The sequence below is a fragment of the Brachionichthys hirsutus genome, chromosome 14 (assembly GCF_040956055.1).
Source record: "Brachionichthys hirsutus isolate HB-005 chromosome 14, CSIRO-AGI_Bhir_v1, whole genome shotgun sequence".
NCBI classification, from domain to species: Eukaryota; Metazoa; Chordata; class Actinopteri; order Lophiiformes; family Brachionichthyidae; genus Brachionichthys; species Brachionichthys hirsutus.
Window position 1 is genome coordinate 9,331,155 of NC_090910.1, and position 17,804 is coordinate 9,348,958.

Below are 17,804 nucleotides of genomic sequence, written 5' to 3' on the forward strand. Positions count from 1 at the left end.
ACCCCTGTAAACATCCTCAGCCCCGTTTTCTGATGAAACGCGGCTGCACGCTGCGCCACCCCACTACACACTGCGCCACCCTGGTTCACTGGATTTTAGGATTCTGTCTTTTCAAGCGCCGTTTCTCATCCCCCAGTGTCTCGGACGCTGGCTTTGTTCTGTGCTGAAGTTTCTGTGTTAAAAAATAATTATCTTTGTATACAACGCGACTGCAAAAAATATAATAATATTTCAAATTAAACGTATTTGTTTTTCCCACGACTGCCTCAAGAGGGTAGCCCATGCAGATCTTTAACAAAAAAAGAAAGGACAAATCCTATTATTAATTAAAAAGGAGACTATACCAAAAGGGATTTTAACTGTGTGCAAAAAGCAAAAAAAAATAAATAACACAATCCAGTCACTAACTCATAATAAATGATAACAGTAAAGGGCTGCTGTGTTATTAAGATGAGATCTCAGGTGATTCTCAGGAACATTTATAGCATTGATTTGATTTATTTTGCACCAATGAAATGTCATTTCACTATTCAGTTGTGTGTTTGATCCAAAACCTTCTCGCCTTGTTTATCTGTGTGAAGTTGCGCGTCCTGCGAAGTGTTGACTGATCTTTCCGTCTTTCGGCTGCAGCGCTCATCCAAGGGCAGCGCCTTTGTACAGACTGCCCTCTGCTGGAGCGCGACGCGGACAAAGGAACACGCTTTTCACTCCCAACTCCCAAAAAACGAACAACAGATTTGTTTTTACAATATAAGTAAGTATAATATAAGTATAACAAGTAATCCATAAATGGTCTATTTTATCGACATTTAAGAGCATTGAACAACCGATGTGCTGACATGAATGGAAATAACACATCCAGGAGCTTGTAATTAGTTTGGCATTACCTAATGGGAATTTGGGCTGCATTGTTGGGCGATAAAGATTTTCTCTGAACTCACTCATTTTCGAATATTCTGTGGCTGCTTTTCTCTTTCTTTTTTAGGTGGATTTGGAACCCTTTTTTAACCTAGAGAGCAACACAGTGAGTCATTCATTTAAATGATGCATGACAGACTTTCAAAATATAACACTGCAGGCTATATATACATGGAGTCACTTTGTGGCCTATGTAAAAGTATCTGGTTGACAATCAGTTCTAAAATGTTCTTAAACCTTTGGCCACAGTATGATGGCTTCATTCCTATTCAATTTTGAATTCGCTTGAGCAGCTGTTTGATGCCTCAGACCCTAAAATACAGATGTTAATAACGATGAAATGAATGCTGAGTTCTGGAGTGTCTGCAGTATCACCCTCCTCCTGGCTTATTGTGGTGCCCAAGTGGAGCCATGTCTGCTGTGAATCTAATTGTCCTTTTATATTCAGAATATTTTTGCCTAAACTATAATATTGTTTTTGATGCCCTGGCTTCATTAAAATGTAGAATATTCTAAATTTCCCTCTTTGCTCATCCATTTCTCTTTCGTTATCTCAACAGATGTTTGTTGGTCTGTGTTTAATGGTCTTGACTGCTCAGTATATATTTAGTATGTATATATATATATATATATATATATATACCCAGACATCGCTCTCGGGCTCTTTCCATTATCCATATGCTGCAAAGAAAAAGGAAACTCATCCATGCATCAGGGCAGGGACACGCTCACATTACAGAAGGATAGTCCATCCACTCGACAGAGGCCCACGCACAATCCTTCCACGTCATGCATTCAGACCACCGTGAGCCAGACCCAAATATTTCACTGCGTCCAGCATTTAGATTTGAAATACATGGCGGTTCTCTCGGCGGACATCCATGTAGTCTTTGCGCATTTTAAAGATATTTTAAACGTATACATTTGCGTATCTGCATGTAACCGGACAAAGCTGCGCTGAATTGAAGTTACGTAATGCAGAAAACGCAACGGCTTTTTGCGCCTGCTGAGTGAATGAGCGAGCGAGCAGGTGACGGAGGGAGACATGCGCACTGGGACGCGCCGTCGGCAGCATCAGGACCGAGTGGAGCGCCGAAAACAGCCTGGCCCAATGTGAGAAGATGGCGCATGTAAACACAGCGAGGGGAATGATCGCGACGTTTTTTCGGGCCTCCTGCGTGCGCGCAAGCAGCGATATCTAAAGCCGTTTATCGCGGAGAGTACATTTTCATCCAACAGGAGCGCGTAAACGGAGCCGATCGAGACGCGGCAGGCGGGCGTTGCGACAACGCAAGAGCGCATTCATCCGATGTCACCCGACCGACGGGGCTTTCTTGCGTAATGGTCGCTCCTCTGTAGTGGGATGCGCGCCAGTGTTTGGCCGTGCTCGCTCTCCGTCGTAATGGCAGCTCTGTATCAGGGCACGGACGCCTCCTCCTCTCCGGATAAATTACTGGCCCTGAAAGACGTGAGAGAAGTGAAGGAAGAAACCACGCTGGACGAGAAGCTCTTCCTGCTGGCATGCGAGAAAGGTCGGCCATTATTTGTGTCCTCCGGAATAAACCCAAACGTTTGAGTGTTTAAAAGAAACGCTGGAATCCAGTTGTGATTTAAGCTGCTCGATACAGAAAGGGAATTATATAAAGCCTCTCCTCCGGAGCAGAGCTTGCCCTTTGATGGAGATGTTATCATTACACCGATGGTTAAGCGCTTTGTTTGGCGCCGAGCCTGCTCTGGCTCTGGGACGAAGCTTGGGCGTCCTTTAAAGCTGCCTTTAGCTGCTTCGTCTCTGGCGTTCTCCATGCAGGCGATTACTACATGGTGAAGAAGCTGCTGGAGGAGAACCGGCACGGCGAGCTCAACGTCAACTGCGTGGACGTTCTGGGCCGAGACGCCGTCACCATCACCATCGAGAACGAGAATCTAGACATCCTGCAGCTGCTTCTGGAGCACGGCTGGCAGGTAATAAACACGCACGCACACACACACACAGAGAGTAGTCGTCATTGTTTCATGTTGTCTCCGTGCAGGCAACGGACGCCTTGTTGGTGGCCATAGACTCCGAGGTGGTCGGCGCTGTGGACATCCTCCTCAACCACAGGCCGAGGAGGTCCTCCCGGCCCTCCATTGCCGTCAGTCTCCTAAAACTACAGCGTCAGCGTCTCCTTGGGGATTTTTTTTTTTTTTTGTGCGTTGAAAGCTATATTTTAAAATCTTTTCCAGAAACTGATGCAGAGGATTCAGAACCCGGAGTACTCCACCACCATGGACGTGGCTCCGGTCATCCTGGCGGCCCACAGGAACAACTACGAGATCCTGACCATGCTGCTGAAGCAGGACATCTCGCTCCCCCGTCCCCACGCCGTCGGCTGCGAGTGCACGCTGTGCAACGCCAAAAACAAGAAGGACAGCTTGCGGCACTCGAGGTAGCCCGCGGCGCTATGAACGCCGTTAGATTTTGCATCGCTTTGATCGGTGTTGCTGCCTTGCTCTGGAGTGAAAGCCCTTAAACGCAGCTGTGAATCTAAAGGTGTTCAGGAGAGATGAAACGCTGCGCTGTCCTTGTTTTGTTGATAGCATCAGCTTCAAAACGCCGCCCTGAAGGAAATGATTTATTATCAAGTGCCTTTTTTCTTTATCGCCATGGCGATACAGCGCACTCCCAGACCCACGGCGGACTCCCAATGCGCTCTAGTGCTGGGCTCCGCCTCTGCGCAGATGGAGTTTGCTGCTGCTGACAGTATCAGCGATGCTTTTTTTTTTACATTGAAAAATAAAATAAATACGGACTTTCATTTCAAGGGAAGAAGCTGCAAAGCCAGCAGCACTTCCTCTGAGAATTAGCGATTTGTGTCTTCTGATACCGTCTTAGACTTGCAGATGAGATTTGACTGATCTCCTCTGCTGAACTCTTTGATTCTGTCTGCAGAAGGGTGAAGCTTCTGGATCCATTTCTCATCTCTGCTGCTTTTTTCTCATCCTTCATCTCCTTGTCCGCCTTGATCTCTGGAGCAGATTCCGCCTGGACATCTACCGGTGCCTGGCCAGCCCCTCGCTGATCATGCTGACTGAGGAAGACCCCATTCTCAGGGCTTTTGAGTTGAGCACAGATCTCAGGGAGCTCAGCCTGGTGGAGGTGGAGTTCAGGTACGATTGCTTATCAACGGCTGCACATCCGTCCATCATGTCCGGGCATGCTAAGGGAATGTCTTTTGTGCATATCCACAAATCCACTGTGCATTCTTAAACACCGCTTTCTTTTAAATCAAGGATCATAAACGTTCATTCGGGCTGATCGTATGTGTCTAATTTCGTACTCCAGGAATGATTACGAGGAGCTGGCCAAGCAGTGCAAAATGTTTGCCAAGGACCTGCTGGCTCAGGCGCGAAACTCTCGAGAGCTAGAGGTGATCCTCAATCACACGTCCAGCGAGGACCACGTTGACAAGAGGGGCTTGCTGGAGGAGCGCATGAACCTCAGTCGCCTCAAGCTCGCCATCAAGTACAACCAGAAAGAGGTGTGGCGCCGCACTCTGCAACTTTTACACCAGTAGCCAGCAGAGCTGCAAATATTGATGTGGTTAGAATTCTGCGATTATTTACCAGGTTTGAATGAAAATAACGGCATCCATCATTACTGGGATGTGGTTTACTCTGCATCGTGCGGGACTCGCCTGCTCCAGCACACCTTGAGCCGATCACTCGTTAAAAAAAAAAAAGAGTTTGGCAGATCAAGCATTTCCTGCAGGCAACAGCAGTCAGAGACAAACTAAAGTTGGATGTTTGGAGCCGCGGGGCGATTCACAGCCGCGATGGCTCCTCCTGAAAGGTTTGACAGCTATATCGCGGTGCAGTTCTTGGCAGGCTGCTGTTGTTTTCAGCTGGAGGAATAACACCTCTCTGTCTGCACATCAGGGCAATGCACCATTACTTCTGACAAGTTGGGTATGTTTTGTCTCTGCATTGACAATCAGGGTTACAGAACAACTAGTGAGGGGGGGGTGTAACCTCTCCATTCTGGAGCAGACCCAAATCATGGGCCGGATGTAAGAATCATTTTTTCACTCGCAAGATTGGGAGTTTGGGCCCCCGGTGGAAAAATGTACAACCAAAATAGTTCAGATGTGACATAAAAAAAAAAAATACAACACATACTGCTGTTCTTACTCCCTATGGAAACCAGGCATTCAAATCCCCTGACATCTCCTCTTACAGTTCGTGGCCCAGTCCAACTGCCAGCAGTTCCTCAACACCGTCTGGTTTGGGGAGACGGCCAGCTACCGGCGCAAACACACCTGCCTGAAGATGGCCACGGTGCTGAGCGTGGCGATGCTGTGGCCGCTGCTCTCCGTCTGCTACCTGCTGGTGCCGCGTTCTCGCGTGGGTCAGATCATCCACACGCCTTTTGTCAAATTCATCATCCACAGCGCCTCCTACTTTAACTTCCTCCTGCTGCTCAACCTGTACTCGCTCGTCTACAACGAGGGAAAGAAGAACACCATGGGCCCTGCACTGGAGATGATCGATTGCCTCCTCATCCTTTGGATCATAGGTCAGCCCTTGCATCCACTCCACTTCCAAGCAGCAGCATGTGTGTTATGCTCATAATTTCAGCGCTTATATGGGGCTGATTTATGGAATTGAATAAGCGTTCGTCTCCTGATGGACACAATAGAACCAAGAATAGATGAAGAATGCAATCCTGCAAAAATGGATTAAATAGAAAAAACATTGCGTACTGGAGCGAGAATGAGATAATCCGTTTATGGTCTGGCATCGATCCTGGATCCTGTGTCCGTAATCCTATCAGGCATAATTTGACAAACAGTTCCTTCCATGCTAAATGACTGATTTGACTGGAATAAATGAAGCAGTTCTGCACCTAATTGAGCCATGCAGAAAGAAACCACAGAGCTTCTTCCGTGCATCCCAAGGCCCAGCTAAGTGCTGGTATTACTGGGCAAAGCCAACATACATACAAATACGCGTTTGCATGAGGGCATTCAGATGAGGCGGGATAGTTAGAAATTGGCCCCGTCTCTCTTTCTCTTCCCGGGGAATGGGACTCTTTACCTTCCTCTTCTCCCAAGAAACCATTAGCATCAGCATTCAATCGCTTTAATGGCCCTGCTCTCTCAGCAGAGACGCCCCCCCCCCCCCTCCCACACACACTCCTCACTCAGTCGGAGCATCTTTACCCTTCTCCACCAGACACAAAGCATCGTTAGCCACGGCCAATTGGTCTGGATGTCATCGGCGGCTTGATAAATCCGCCCAGTAATCCCGCGTGATGCATCGCAGGCGTAACTGATGCGTGTGATTCAATGACGCAAAGATGGCGGTGGCATCATTTGTAATTGAATCCGTGTAGTGCTGTGAGTGAGATCCGCAGATCAGTCATTAGACGTAAGGGGAAAATGGGCTGAGATGGATTCCTTGCCCAAATAAAATCAAAGATCAATTCTGAGAACTTTAGACTGAGGTTTCATTTACAAATGTCGTCTGGATATGAAAATGGGGGGGCTGTTTGGCCGGGTGTCATTTTTCTTCCCGCCCACCCCCACCCCCACCCACCTCTTCCTCCTGAGATCGGCTACTGAGACGGGCGAGCTACATGCGACTGCTTGTCAAGAATAACAATTTTCCAAGTATAATCCTTGTAAAAATGATACTTAAGTAAGTATTAGCATCATATGTAATACATGTAGGAGAGTAAGAAGTATAAATATTCACCACACACATACATTCATTTCCGATATCTGTGTCTGCCTTTGAAATAAATCCCGATCCCTTTTCCCACCTGCGTTGCATGCTTGATGCAAATCCGTGCTCTCCCGTAGGGATGGTGTGGTCGGATGTGAAGCGCCTCTGGTACGAGGGGCTGGAAGACTTCCTGGAGGAGTCTCGGAACCAGCTGAGCTTCGTGATGAATTCCCTTTACCTGGCCACCTTTGCCCTCAAAATAGTGGCTCACAGCAAGGTGTGCACACGTTGCATGCACGCTTTCAGAAGATAAACAGCGACATTTGTTATTTTTTGCATTGTCGGCTTGAAAGGATTCGAGCTTTCCAACCCGGGAAGATTTTTATTAGAATTTTTTTGTGGGGAAAGACATTCATTTAAAATGATGATTATGCAAAATTATTAATTTTGAATAAACACATTGCTGTTCTCCTGTCTGTTTCATAAGCAGTGAGCCTATCGTTGAATGAGACTAATGTGTTTTGTCTTCAGTTTAAGAACGTGGCGGACACAGAGAGGAAGAACTGGGATGCCTTCCATCCAATCCTGGTGGCCGAAGGTCTTTTCGCCTTTGCCAATGTTCTAAGTTACCTGCGACTCTTCTTCATGTACACCACCAGCTCCATCCTGGGCCCCCTGCAGGTAGGACAGAAATATTCACACGTAACCAGAAGACGATTGAGTCCCAATGGATGCAGACAAGCCATATTCTTTTCTAATGATTATAAAGTATCATTGTGTCTAACCTGACCACACACACATACACACACACACACACACACACACACACACACTTACACACAGCGCCCACTCTTTCTTCTCTCCGGGAAGTGTGAGCTCTCAATGATGAGCCCACACTGAACATCACAGCAGCTGTGCTCAGCAGCAGAGCTATCATCATCGGCACTAAGTATAAGCACGGTGAGCGGAGGCAGCAGATGAGCACGTTCGGTTGGGGTAATGCGCTCCTAATGAGCTGAAGGCAAAATCTTAGTCTCCATATGCATCTCTGTGCCATCATCATCACGGACGGAAAGCGGCGTAACAATCCTTTGACATCTTAAGAGACGTTTTGGCTCAGTGTGAGTGAATTCCGGGAAAAGGCCAAAGCACACAAACTTGTGGTATTTGAAAAACAAAAAGTGTTCCTGAACTTTTTTTGGCCTAAGAAAATAGCTTTAAAATATAGTTTTGATGCAAAATAAATCCTCCCTGCTGGGGCCAATCAACGGTCTCGATGTCCGTAGGTGCTTCTTTTTATTGCGTCATGGCGCCCGGCCATCTGGTAGAGAGAGCATAAAGCTCGGCGCTGTAAGAAATGCGCTTTTCCCTCCTCGTGAGATTTTATTATTTTATGACATGATGCAATAAGGATGTCTTCCTGCCATTAAGAGTGACGCCGTCCTGCTTGTGGTTGACTTACCTCCTCATTGTTTCAGCCTGTTTCCCCCCACTCCCTCAATGACATCACTTCCCGGCCTGGCAGGATATGCTAGAAATATTAGCTTTGGAAATAGTTGCTGCGCTCACATTAGCATGGCAGACTCCACCACACACGCCCGCAAGCATCCACACTCTTGTGATACACGAGTGTGCGCGCAGATGAGCTCTCACACACACACACACACACACACACACACACAGTGAGGCAGTGATATGCGGGCTGTGGTGAAGCCAGTTGCTTTGATTCCGTCTTTCCTGCCGAGGGCCAGCTCACATTTCTGCCGGGCAGTGCCCCCCCCTACCGAGGTCGGAAAGTGTGACTGTGTGTCTGTGGGATTCCACTGTCACCGTACAATGAGCTCACTCATGGGCCAGACTTAACCCCACTGACGGCGTTTATCTCCCACGTAGTTTGGCGCACCAGTATGTTAGTGGGAGGAGGGGGGTGGGGGGGGCATTACCGGTAATTGAAATCTAATCAGGTTCTGGGTATTTGTCACCGCAAGGCTTCACTGCCAGCGTGTAAAAGGTTTAAAAGATGTCCTTCATTTCTTAATGTGGTTTTAGTGTATGCTGTTTCCCCAAAGTACCCCCCACCCCCCACCCCATTTCCCGTGAAGGTTAAGAGCTCCTGACCTCCCGCATTCCGGCTTTATTTGTTCAGTAACTAAGTGAGGCCTACCTGTCAGGCTGCCCAAACAAGAGCAGCAGCCTCACTCCCTAAATCAGCTCATGTGCAAAGTGACAGAGGACTGACTACGCGAGGGGCATTCAGAAAGGACAAGTCTCCTGGGTCATGCTGCAAAAAAACCCCCACCGCTGACCTTAAGGTGCACGCGGAGGGGTCATCCATCACACTGGGAACTGTGTGTGCGGTTGTGTTTCGCAAGAGTGGAGTGTGTTACGACCTTGTCTGAGCATCACGAGTACACAGATAAGCCCCCTCGGGTCTGGGAATAGTCGGATTCCACTGGCCTGAGAAAAGACTTTCTTTATCTTTTACCCCTCGTTGCTGGTTTATTCCATGTTTGCCAGAGAATATACTGGCTTCTACATTTTCTCAGGGGGGGGGAAGCAAAAAAAACAAACAACAACTAGCAAGCAGTTGCACGGGAAAAGGGTTGAAATAGCAAAACACGTTGAGGCCAAATAGTTTAGCGGTAAACATTGATGTAATAAATATGAAATAGGACGAAATATGTGTCGCTAGGTTTGTTAAAGTAAACTGACATTTTGCTAATCCTAAATATACAACGAGTCCTTTTAATTGTTTTTAATGAACTGTGCTTCCTGCTACAAGGTAATTGCCTGCTGGGATTTACTGTACCCTGTTAACATGTTTCTAGCTTCATGCTAATTCTCAAAAGTGTCAAAAAAAAAGACTGGGATTGCCTGTAGGGAAACAAGAGGCTCCTTTAATTTATTAGAAGCATTTTCCAGAAAAGAAGCAGAAATTGATTGTGCAAATACAAAAATGACAGATGTGTTATAAAAGTGTCGCATTAATATATTCCTCCTGTATTATCCCTGCATTAGATGCCAGGGTGATTAAAAAAAAAAAAAGTTAAGAAATGCCTGACGTGTGTTTGATTACCGTAGATCGAATCAAGCAGCCCAAATTTATTGTTGTTGTTTTTCTTCCTTTCTTTTCTCAGATCTCCATGGGTCAGATGCTGCAGGAATTTGGAAAGTTTTTGGGCCTCTTCCTGTTGGTGTTATTCTCCTTCACCATCGGGCTCACTCAGCTTTACGGGAAGGACCAGAAAGACCCAGACAAGAATCCGCCCATGGACTGCGAGGGCATCTTCTGCCAGCAGCAGAGCAACGACGCGTTCCACTCGTACGGCCCGACCGTCATGACAGTGATGAATGTTGCGACGGCTTGTTGAGTGGTTTATGCATGGGGCTGGATTCACCGCGTGTGCACTGATACCAGCGTCTCCTCACAGGTTTATGGGGACCTGCTATGCTTTATTCTGGTACATCTTCTCCCTGGCGCATGTCGCGCTCTTCGTCACCCGCATCAGCTATTCAGAGGAGCTGCGCTCTTTCGTGGGCGCCATGATCATCGGCACCTACAACATCGTGGTTGTCATTGTGCTGACCAAACTGCTGGTGGCCATGCTCCACAAAAGCTTCCGACAAATTGCTGTAAGTGCAAATACGCTGGAGAGGAATTTGAGTTCAACTCTGAACCGAATGTCGCAATTGTTTTCACTTCCCCCCCCCCCCAACTCATCATGAAATGTTTCACAGATGTTGGAATTGCTTCGTTCCACAATGAAACCTTGCAGCATATTGTCTCCTTTTTTTTTTAACAGTGTTTGGGTTTTTGATTTACGCCTTATTCTTGTGTTGCATATTCAAGATTCCTGTCTAAATGGAGAAAAAAGCATGTCAGAGTTCACAGTAAACGATTCCTGCATTGTCCCACCTTTCTCCAGAATCACGAGGACAAGGAGTGGAAATTTGCCCGGGCCAAACTGTGGCTTAGCTACTTTGACGATAAGTGCACCATGCCTCCGCCTTTCAATATCGTCCCCTCCCCAAAGACTGTGTGTTACCTGTTGACCAGCATGAGCAAGTGGATCTGCTCACACACCTCCAAGGGCAAGCTGAAGAGGCAGAACAGCCTCAAGGTAAGAAAAATGATCAGCTGATACTAGATATGCCGGTATATATATATACATATTTTCTCTCAAAAGGAATTAGCGCATTGTGCAATGTCACACCATCAATCCGAATCTACTTCTCCTCTTTTTGTTCACGTAGGAGTGGAAAAATCTGAAGCAGAAGCGCGATGAGAATTACCAGAAGATCATGTGCTGCCTGGTTCACCGTTACTTGACCTCCACGCGGCAGAAGATGCAGAGCACAGACCAGGCAACCGTGGAAAATCTGAATGACCTGCGACAAGATCTCTCAAAGTTTCGCAACGAGATGAGGGACATGCTTGGCTTCCGCACCTCCAAATATGCCATGTTCTACCCAAGGAGCTGAAAAGGACTAAATATATCTCCCCTTACCTTCATTTCTCCTGCAAATACTCTGCTTCTCATTCATCTGGGATGCCGTGTGATTCGAGCATGTGATACGCTGCTTCTTTGAGTCAGAGGCAAACGTTAAGCCTGGAACTCAACTAGATGCTGTATATATTTATTATCTGCCAAAGTCTCCAGACTCAGGCCCCCCTGTGTATTATTCAACTATGTTACCTTTTTTTTTTTTTTGTAAATAAAGAAAGCTATTGTTTGCAACAAAAAAGACAAATAAAAAATATATGGAAACATTTGATCCTCTGGGGTTTTAACTGCTTCAATGGCTGATGCTGAGTGCTGCAGGTGAGCAGCAGGCCGCAGGTAAGTGGTGAGATCCGTTTAGCATCGCAATATGCAGGAGACTTTCTTTCTGCACGTTGTGCTTTTGCATCGCGTTTCATTTAGGGAAAGCTCAGGTGCACATAGAACGCGACGCATCGCCATAGCAACCAGCTACTTTTCAGATCTGATGTTACTTGCAATCCAGTCCATGTGAGAGTGACGTGACACACACCTGATTATTAGAACATTGATGCCTTAATCAAGCAGACCAATTAATCAATTATTTGGTATAAAGTTGAACTTTATTGTAAAGAATTCCAACAAACAAAGCAAACTTGAAGGAAGGGATTTCATTTGGGCAGATTAAAATAAAATATAAATAATATTCACAAACCCTTTCATATGAAAATATTTTTTCATTTCATGCATCTGCCTTTAAAAACTAAGAAGGTAAACTAATGTGTGCTGATGTGTTGCTTAGCAACTGTATATAAACTGAAGCCGAGCTTTAGCAAGAAAGCTCCTAAATTTGTTTCACATAAAACCAGCATTAAAATATTTAAATTAAAATCTTGTATATATTAAATATTGCACATTTTACTAAAAATTTTAAACTTAGTAATCCTGCCCACGGAAACTGAACACCGTGATTAAAACCCACTTTCAGCTGTGGATCTTATTCAGACTTTGCCATTTAAGATTTAACTCTGTCAGATGAATTGTTTCATTCATATAGAAAATAGATCACATTGGATATTCACAACAGTCTCGAAGGGAAACAAAAAGTTTTTTATAGTGCAATCATTGGATGCAAAACTGAACAAAACTAAAAGCTTGAACGAGTCTGACACTTGCCTCCGTGAAATGTCTTAATCCCCTATTCTTGTCTGTAATTAATTCCCTCCTGGGGACATGAGAGGAATGTAACAATGCCGTGAGAATGAACTATGAACAGAAAATATGGGATAGTGTTTACAAAATAATTACTGTGAAGTGTTCTTTATAATCAGAGGGGGCAACACCTCTTCCCTGTTTCCGATTCATCTGAGTCTGTAAACAGACTAAGCAGTCTGGAATGTAGACCCCGGGGAATGCGCTTTATTCAAAAAGATGGAGATCATTTTGGCCCTTAATCAAATTCACCCACAGCTGAGCCTTCCTATACCCTGTGGAGATCCTCAGGGCTATGTACTTGGACTCAGCACCGCTTGTTTTTCAGAACGTTGAGCCCTTTCTGGTTCCTTGTCTTGAACGCTGCGACAAAGTGTTGGGGGGCAATTTTCCCCCGGCCGTCGTCGTCCACGTGGCCCGTGAGGATGTAGCTCAAGCCTGGTAAGGTCACACACAAAAAACCTGAATGCAGGCGGTGGAACGGCAGAGAAATTCAGGAAGGCCAAAAATCAGAATCTCCACACAGCAGCTCTGTATAACATACGTTTATATACATACATATGAACAGATTTAATGCTTGATTGACCGCTTGGACAGTGAGTTCTGCCGCTCACCTCATACTTGGGAGTAAAGTCTTTCAACCGGGTGTGACGACACAAAATGGAGGCAAACTCAGAGCCGTGGATTATTAAAAAAAGTCAATCAGGATCTGCATACTCATCATACACTCAGAAATATTCTAAAGGTCACTGAGACACTTTACTCTCACCAGTAAACTCACCTCTTCTGATGAATGGACACTTCTTGCACAGGATGACAATTTTGGTGCTCATGGTCTTTCCTGCCTGCTGAATGGCTAGATTGCCTTCTTTATACACACTGATGATGGAGACGGTGGCGTACATGCTTCCTCCTCTCACCACCGCAGTGATGACAGTCCCGGTTATCACTGCCGTAGACATATAGACACAGAAGAGATGGCTTTAGAACTTTTTTAACGTGTTTTTTCTGGGCTGTGACTCAATACAAATGTAAATATAGTAAAAAAAAATATTAATATATTTTGCTGATATATGCTGATGGTTCTAAAGAAAGAACCACCAAAATCAAATTTCATTGCTATGCTGATGACACACAGCTGTGTCTTTCAGCAAGGCCAAGCGATGTTACTGTCATTTGAGGACTAGTATTACATGATCAATGTTGAGCTTTAATGACATTTAAACTATGAATCATGCTTTTAATTCCTTGGTTGGACTTACATCGAGCATTCTTATGTTTCAGGACTGATGTTTACATTTATTTTCACTTTTAAAGTCCCACGCATGAAGGAATATATCATGTCCCCACTCCACCCCTACATCACATAGACAGCCTTTTTCTAAAACGCACCACCGCATCGCCCGCCTTTCCCAACTTCCCCATGCAAATCCGAGTAAACGCTTTGAAATTCCAAGCTAACGCATGTGGCAAACATCCCTGAGAGGAACACATCGCCGTCACAGGAGAAAACGGAGGCCGAGCCTGAATCAACACGTTCATTTATCAACAGTTTACCCACAGTCAGCGCCTGAGTGTGTGTGTGTGTGTGTGCTGGAGGTAACTGCATCCCACTGTAGACACTCCTTCACTTCCAGACAGAACATCAAGGAGGTCTTTGAGATGCGCAATGAGAAATCAGAGGCGATCAAAGACCAATATGTAGATATGTAACACCAAGGTAAGTTCAATCATCAGATGAACAAAGCTGGAACATGTAATCAGCGTATTCTTACCAAAATTGCTGGAGCAGTAATTGCTGTCAAGCGTTCCACGTCTTTTACATTTCTGCTGGCACAGGGCTACGGAGTACTTCAGAGCTGCAGAGACACGCGAGAGAAAATGCAGCCTGTAATTAGGACTTCCACTGATACCAGTATGTAAAGAATGGTGGCGTCTGTTTCCAACCGTGGCTGAGTTACAGAATATTCCGGGTGGCGCAAGCATCTCCGCAAATGAAAGGCCACTGAGGCAAATGCGTGTGTGTGTATAATAGTGTGACAATTGAACATATGTTTGATCCCGAAACAGTAAAGAGTCCATGAAGGAAAGCAGCAGGAAGACAGAAGGTCCAAGGGTTAAATGGGATAGAAGTTGCTACCTACGTATGGGCCTGGTGGTGGCCGGCTGCGTGGTGGTGGTGGGCGGTGCCGTGGTGGTGGGGAATTTCTTTGGTCTAAATTTATAGTGTCCAATGAAGCCATCCGCAGTCAGACTGAGATCTGACAGGAACTGGATCCGGAGCTGGTTCCCCTCCGAGAACACCGGTCTGCGGGGGGAAAACACCAAACACGAACGTGAACCGAAACGGATTCCTGCAAAAGGATGCTGCGATGAAACGTATCACCTTACGCCGGGGGGCTGTCTCCACAGTATTTTCCGATCCTCCTGGCGTCATTGATTTCTGCCCCGTTGAAAATGGAGACGTGGTCGTAGCGGCAGTAGTTATCTCTTTCCACATCAAACTTCTCAAATTTGACTTCAATAATCTGCAGCAGGAGACAAACGATAACAAAACAAAACGAAAAAAATCTAAATTACAGGCTTTCATCAGAGGCGAACCTGTCATTTGGCCATCAGGATAGGTTGCTCAATGAAAGGAAGGCATATCATTCGTGGCATGATTTAGTCTTGTCCCACATCTAACCTCAATCAGAACTCTATTGATTAAGAATTACACTCCGACAGGTATTTCAGACTCACAATAGATGCTTTTAAAATCAATGCAGCTGACACGAAGATGCTCTCTTTCTCTGTTACAACCTGGTGCCTACATTGCCCACAATGCAACTCCACCACAATTCGGAGCGGAGACTCCGGGCTGTTTTGCTGATTTGCGCAGCTCACTTTAGCCTCAAAATCTGTTTTTATTTAACTGCCATCCAATATCGGAATTGGCATTTAAATCTTAATTTCACTGTCAAAGAGTATCACGATTCCATTTTGGACATTCTGACCTGGTGTTTTGGTGCTACGATGTGCCAAGAGCAGGTGACCCCAGCAGGATAGTCCTTCTCGGGCCAGTTGGGCGTTTTGAAAGTCCCCGAAGGCTTGTCCAATCTGCCTCCACAGTACTGGTCCCCTGTGGAGTCATGATCTTATCGGTCTATGTCCACTTCAGGAGTCTCATTTGACTTGAGCAGTGAATGGGTTAAATACATTGTACTTCTGCCATTTATAGTTTTATACATCTTGTTTTTGTCTGCTCCTGCTCTGTCTCTCTTTCACTTCCCCATCCATCTCTTTGTTTTTTGACTCTCCTCTTACCTGTCATTCTCTCTCTCTCTCTCTCTCAACCCAGCCGGTCAGACAGACAGATTTCTGCCTGTTAAAGGGAAGTTTCTCCTGGCCTCCGTTGCCAAAGTGCTTGCTCTTGTGGGTCAAGCTGGGTTCTGTCTTTCCCTACAGGTATTTCCCCGCTACTCCTGTGAAGTGCCTTGAGATAACTTTCTGTTGTGATCTGGCGCTATATAAATTACATTTTATTGAATTGAATTGAATGTTTATCTGTACCTTGCTCATGCGGGTGGGCAGCAGAGAATACAGCCAAGAAGCCACTCCCAGCCGTGTTGGCATCGGACACCATCTGCATGAGCATCTTGTTACCCGTGGAAACCAAGGCTCCTGGTTTGAACGTTCCACAAAAGCGACCAAGTCTCTGCCCGTTGACATGACCGCTGTAAACGTCCACGTGGTCGTAGCGACACAGGGTGTGACTCTCCAGGTCGATAAAGCGGAATGACAGGACCACCACCTTTCCCTCAGGAACCTGGACGGGAATCAAGAGTCAGTTTTACGCAAATTAATGATATAAAATGTCACAACAATCTGATGGGTTTTTTTTTTTAAAACATAAAGCCTGGACTTGTGAACTGCATGCAGAGCGCAACTTGGTCCAAACTATCAGCTTGACTGATCAAAAGTGCCAGGGAGCAAACACTGCCTTGAGCTAACTGTGGTTAAGTATTTTTAGAATCAAATTAGCAGTTTGGGGTCAGTGAAAGAAAGAAAATCCTACTGTTATACAGCAAAGTGATATCGATTTGGCCATCACTCATATCATGGTGATTATACTAAGAAAGGAAAGAATGTGAATTTGGACTCACTGTGATTCTCCACACACATTTGGTGTTGGGAGGATAAACTCCTGGGTACCCCTGGCTCCCGATTACTCCAGATTCTCCACTAAAATTTCCGCCGCACGTGAAAGCTGGTCTGGGTTGAGAAAAGAGAACGTTTTCTGTTGTCCAAATAATAAATGATCATGTGTTTTAAATAAAAATAAAAATAGGCGTGTGTCAGACAACGCTTAGATTTAACGCAGATTTAATGCAATGCCTATTTTTTCCTGACTGGAGGAACCACATGCTGCAGAATCAATCCTTTGAATTAACTCCTGTCCACAAAGCTTTCAGATCAATAATAATAAATAAATAAAAAACCACGCAGATAAAGGTGTACCTCCGCTGAGACTGCGCACAGACCTCTGCCAAAAACAGTAGACTCCATGCGCAAAAAATACTGCCCGTTCTCCTGCACATTGTTGGGCTGACGGAGCGGCTGGAACGGTGGGAGAAAGTACCCAGGAGTTCCTGCGGAGAGTTTCGGTAAACGCAAGCCGGAGCAGATGAATATATCGTTTGTGCTGCGTGGTAGGAGGGACGGAACACAGGCTTTTCCAGAAAAAAAGAAAAAAAATTAAGAAGCGCTGGGATTGGTATAAACTCCCATTAGTTTCCTATAGGACTGGGTCTGACCTTAGAAAGGTGACCTGAATAAACTTGATCCAAGTAATTCCTAAATGGTTTGGAATGTCAATCAATAGTTTATAAATTTATAGATTTAAATACCCAAACCCTGCAGGGTCATATAACTCAGTCCCTGGATTGCATTGTATGATATCGAGGTGTGTCTTGTAGGACGACAGTTGCAGGAATGTGAACTTTAAACCAGCTGTACTGGAAATAGCCTGCGGGCTGCGGGCTGTCAGAATTCCAGTAATTACGCACAGGTAAACGCACATCTGCTGGATTTAGAACGAATGAAAGCAAGAACACCCCCTGCTGGATAAATCATGTACAAGATTCTGTCAGTCATAGCTTTAAAATGAAACGCTTGATTCTTCTACATAAATTTTAAAAAATGGAAAGAATCAAAATCGCATTAAGACAACAACATTTATGAAGCTATTCGTTCGAGAAGGTAGATTTTATTTGCGTCTCTGTCACGAAATTATCGCGCTGAATTGCAAACGCTTTTGCTGACTTTATGAACTAAAACGATCTACAGTTTTTATTATTCGCGGGTCCAGTTGCAGTCTTTATTCTCATGATCACCACTGAGTGGATGGGGCGGAAAAATACGTTTAGCCATCGTTAATTCGGCGATCGACTGCATCGCCTGTTCAACACATTTGACGCTATCTTGTATTCGGCGATTGATTTTATTCAG

The 17,804-nt window shown here is 45.4% G+C and overlaps 2 protein-coding genes across 2 annotated transcripts; one reads left to right on the forward strand and one right to left on the reverse strand.

Annotated features, from left to right (window-relative positions):
- The first annotated feature begins 2,281 nt into the window (after positions 1-2,281).
- Positions 2,282-11,342, forward strand: trpc1 (transient receptor potential cation channel, subfamily C, member 1). The gene is made up of 13 exons (XM_068747774.1): positions 2,282-2,450; positions 2,726-2,880; positions 2,949-3,050; positions 3,142-3,344; positions 3,934-4,065; positions 4,241-4,436; positions 5,134-5,470; positions 6,759-6,898; positions 7,153-7,302; positions 9,759-9,943; positions 10,053-10,254; positions 10,548-10,742; positions 10,876-11,342. Exons 1-13 carry the CDS (start codon positions 2,282-2,284, stop codon positions 11,101-11,103), a joined length of 2,394 nt encoding a protein of 797 aa, XP_068603875.1. The 3' UTR covers positions 11,104-11,342.
- Positions 11,343-12,621: 1,279 nt separating this feature from the next.
- pcolce2b (procollagen C-endopeptidase enhancer 2b) lies at positions 12,622-17,726 on the reverse strand. Its single transcript, XM_068748253.1, has 10 exons — positions 17,717-17,726; positions 16,815-16,998; positions 16,460-16,568; positions 15,867-16,122; positions 15,311-15,435; positions 14,706-14,842; positions 14,459-14,622; positions 14,090-14,173; positions 13,096-13,263; positions 12,622-12,752 (listed from the first exon to the last, which is right to left on the reverse strand). The coding sequence occupies exons 1-10, from the start codon at positions 17,724-17,726 to the stop codon at positions 12,622-12,624; spliced, it is 1,368 nt and encodes a 455-aa protein (XP_068604354.1).
- Positions 17,727-17,804: the final 78 nt, after the last annotated feature.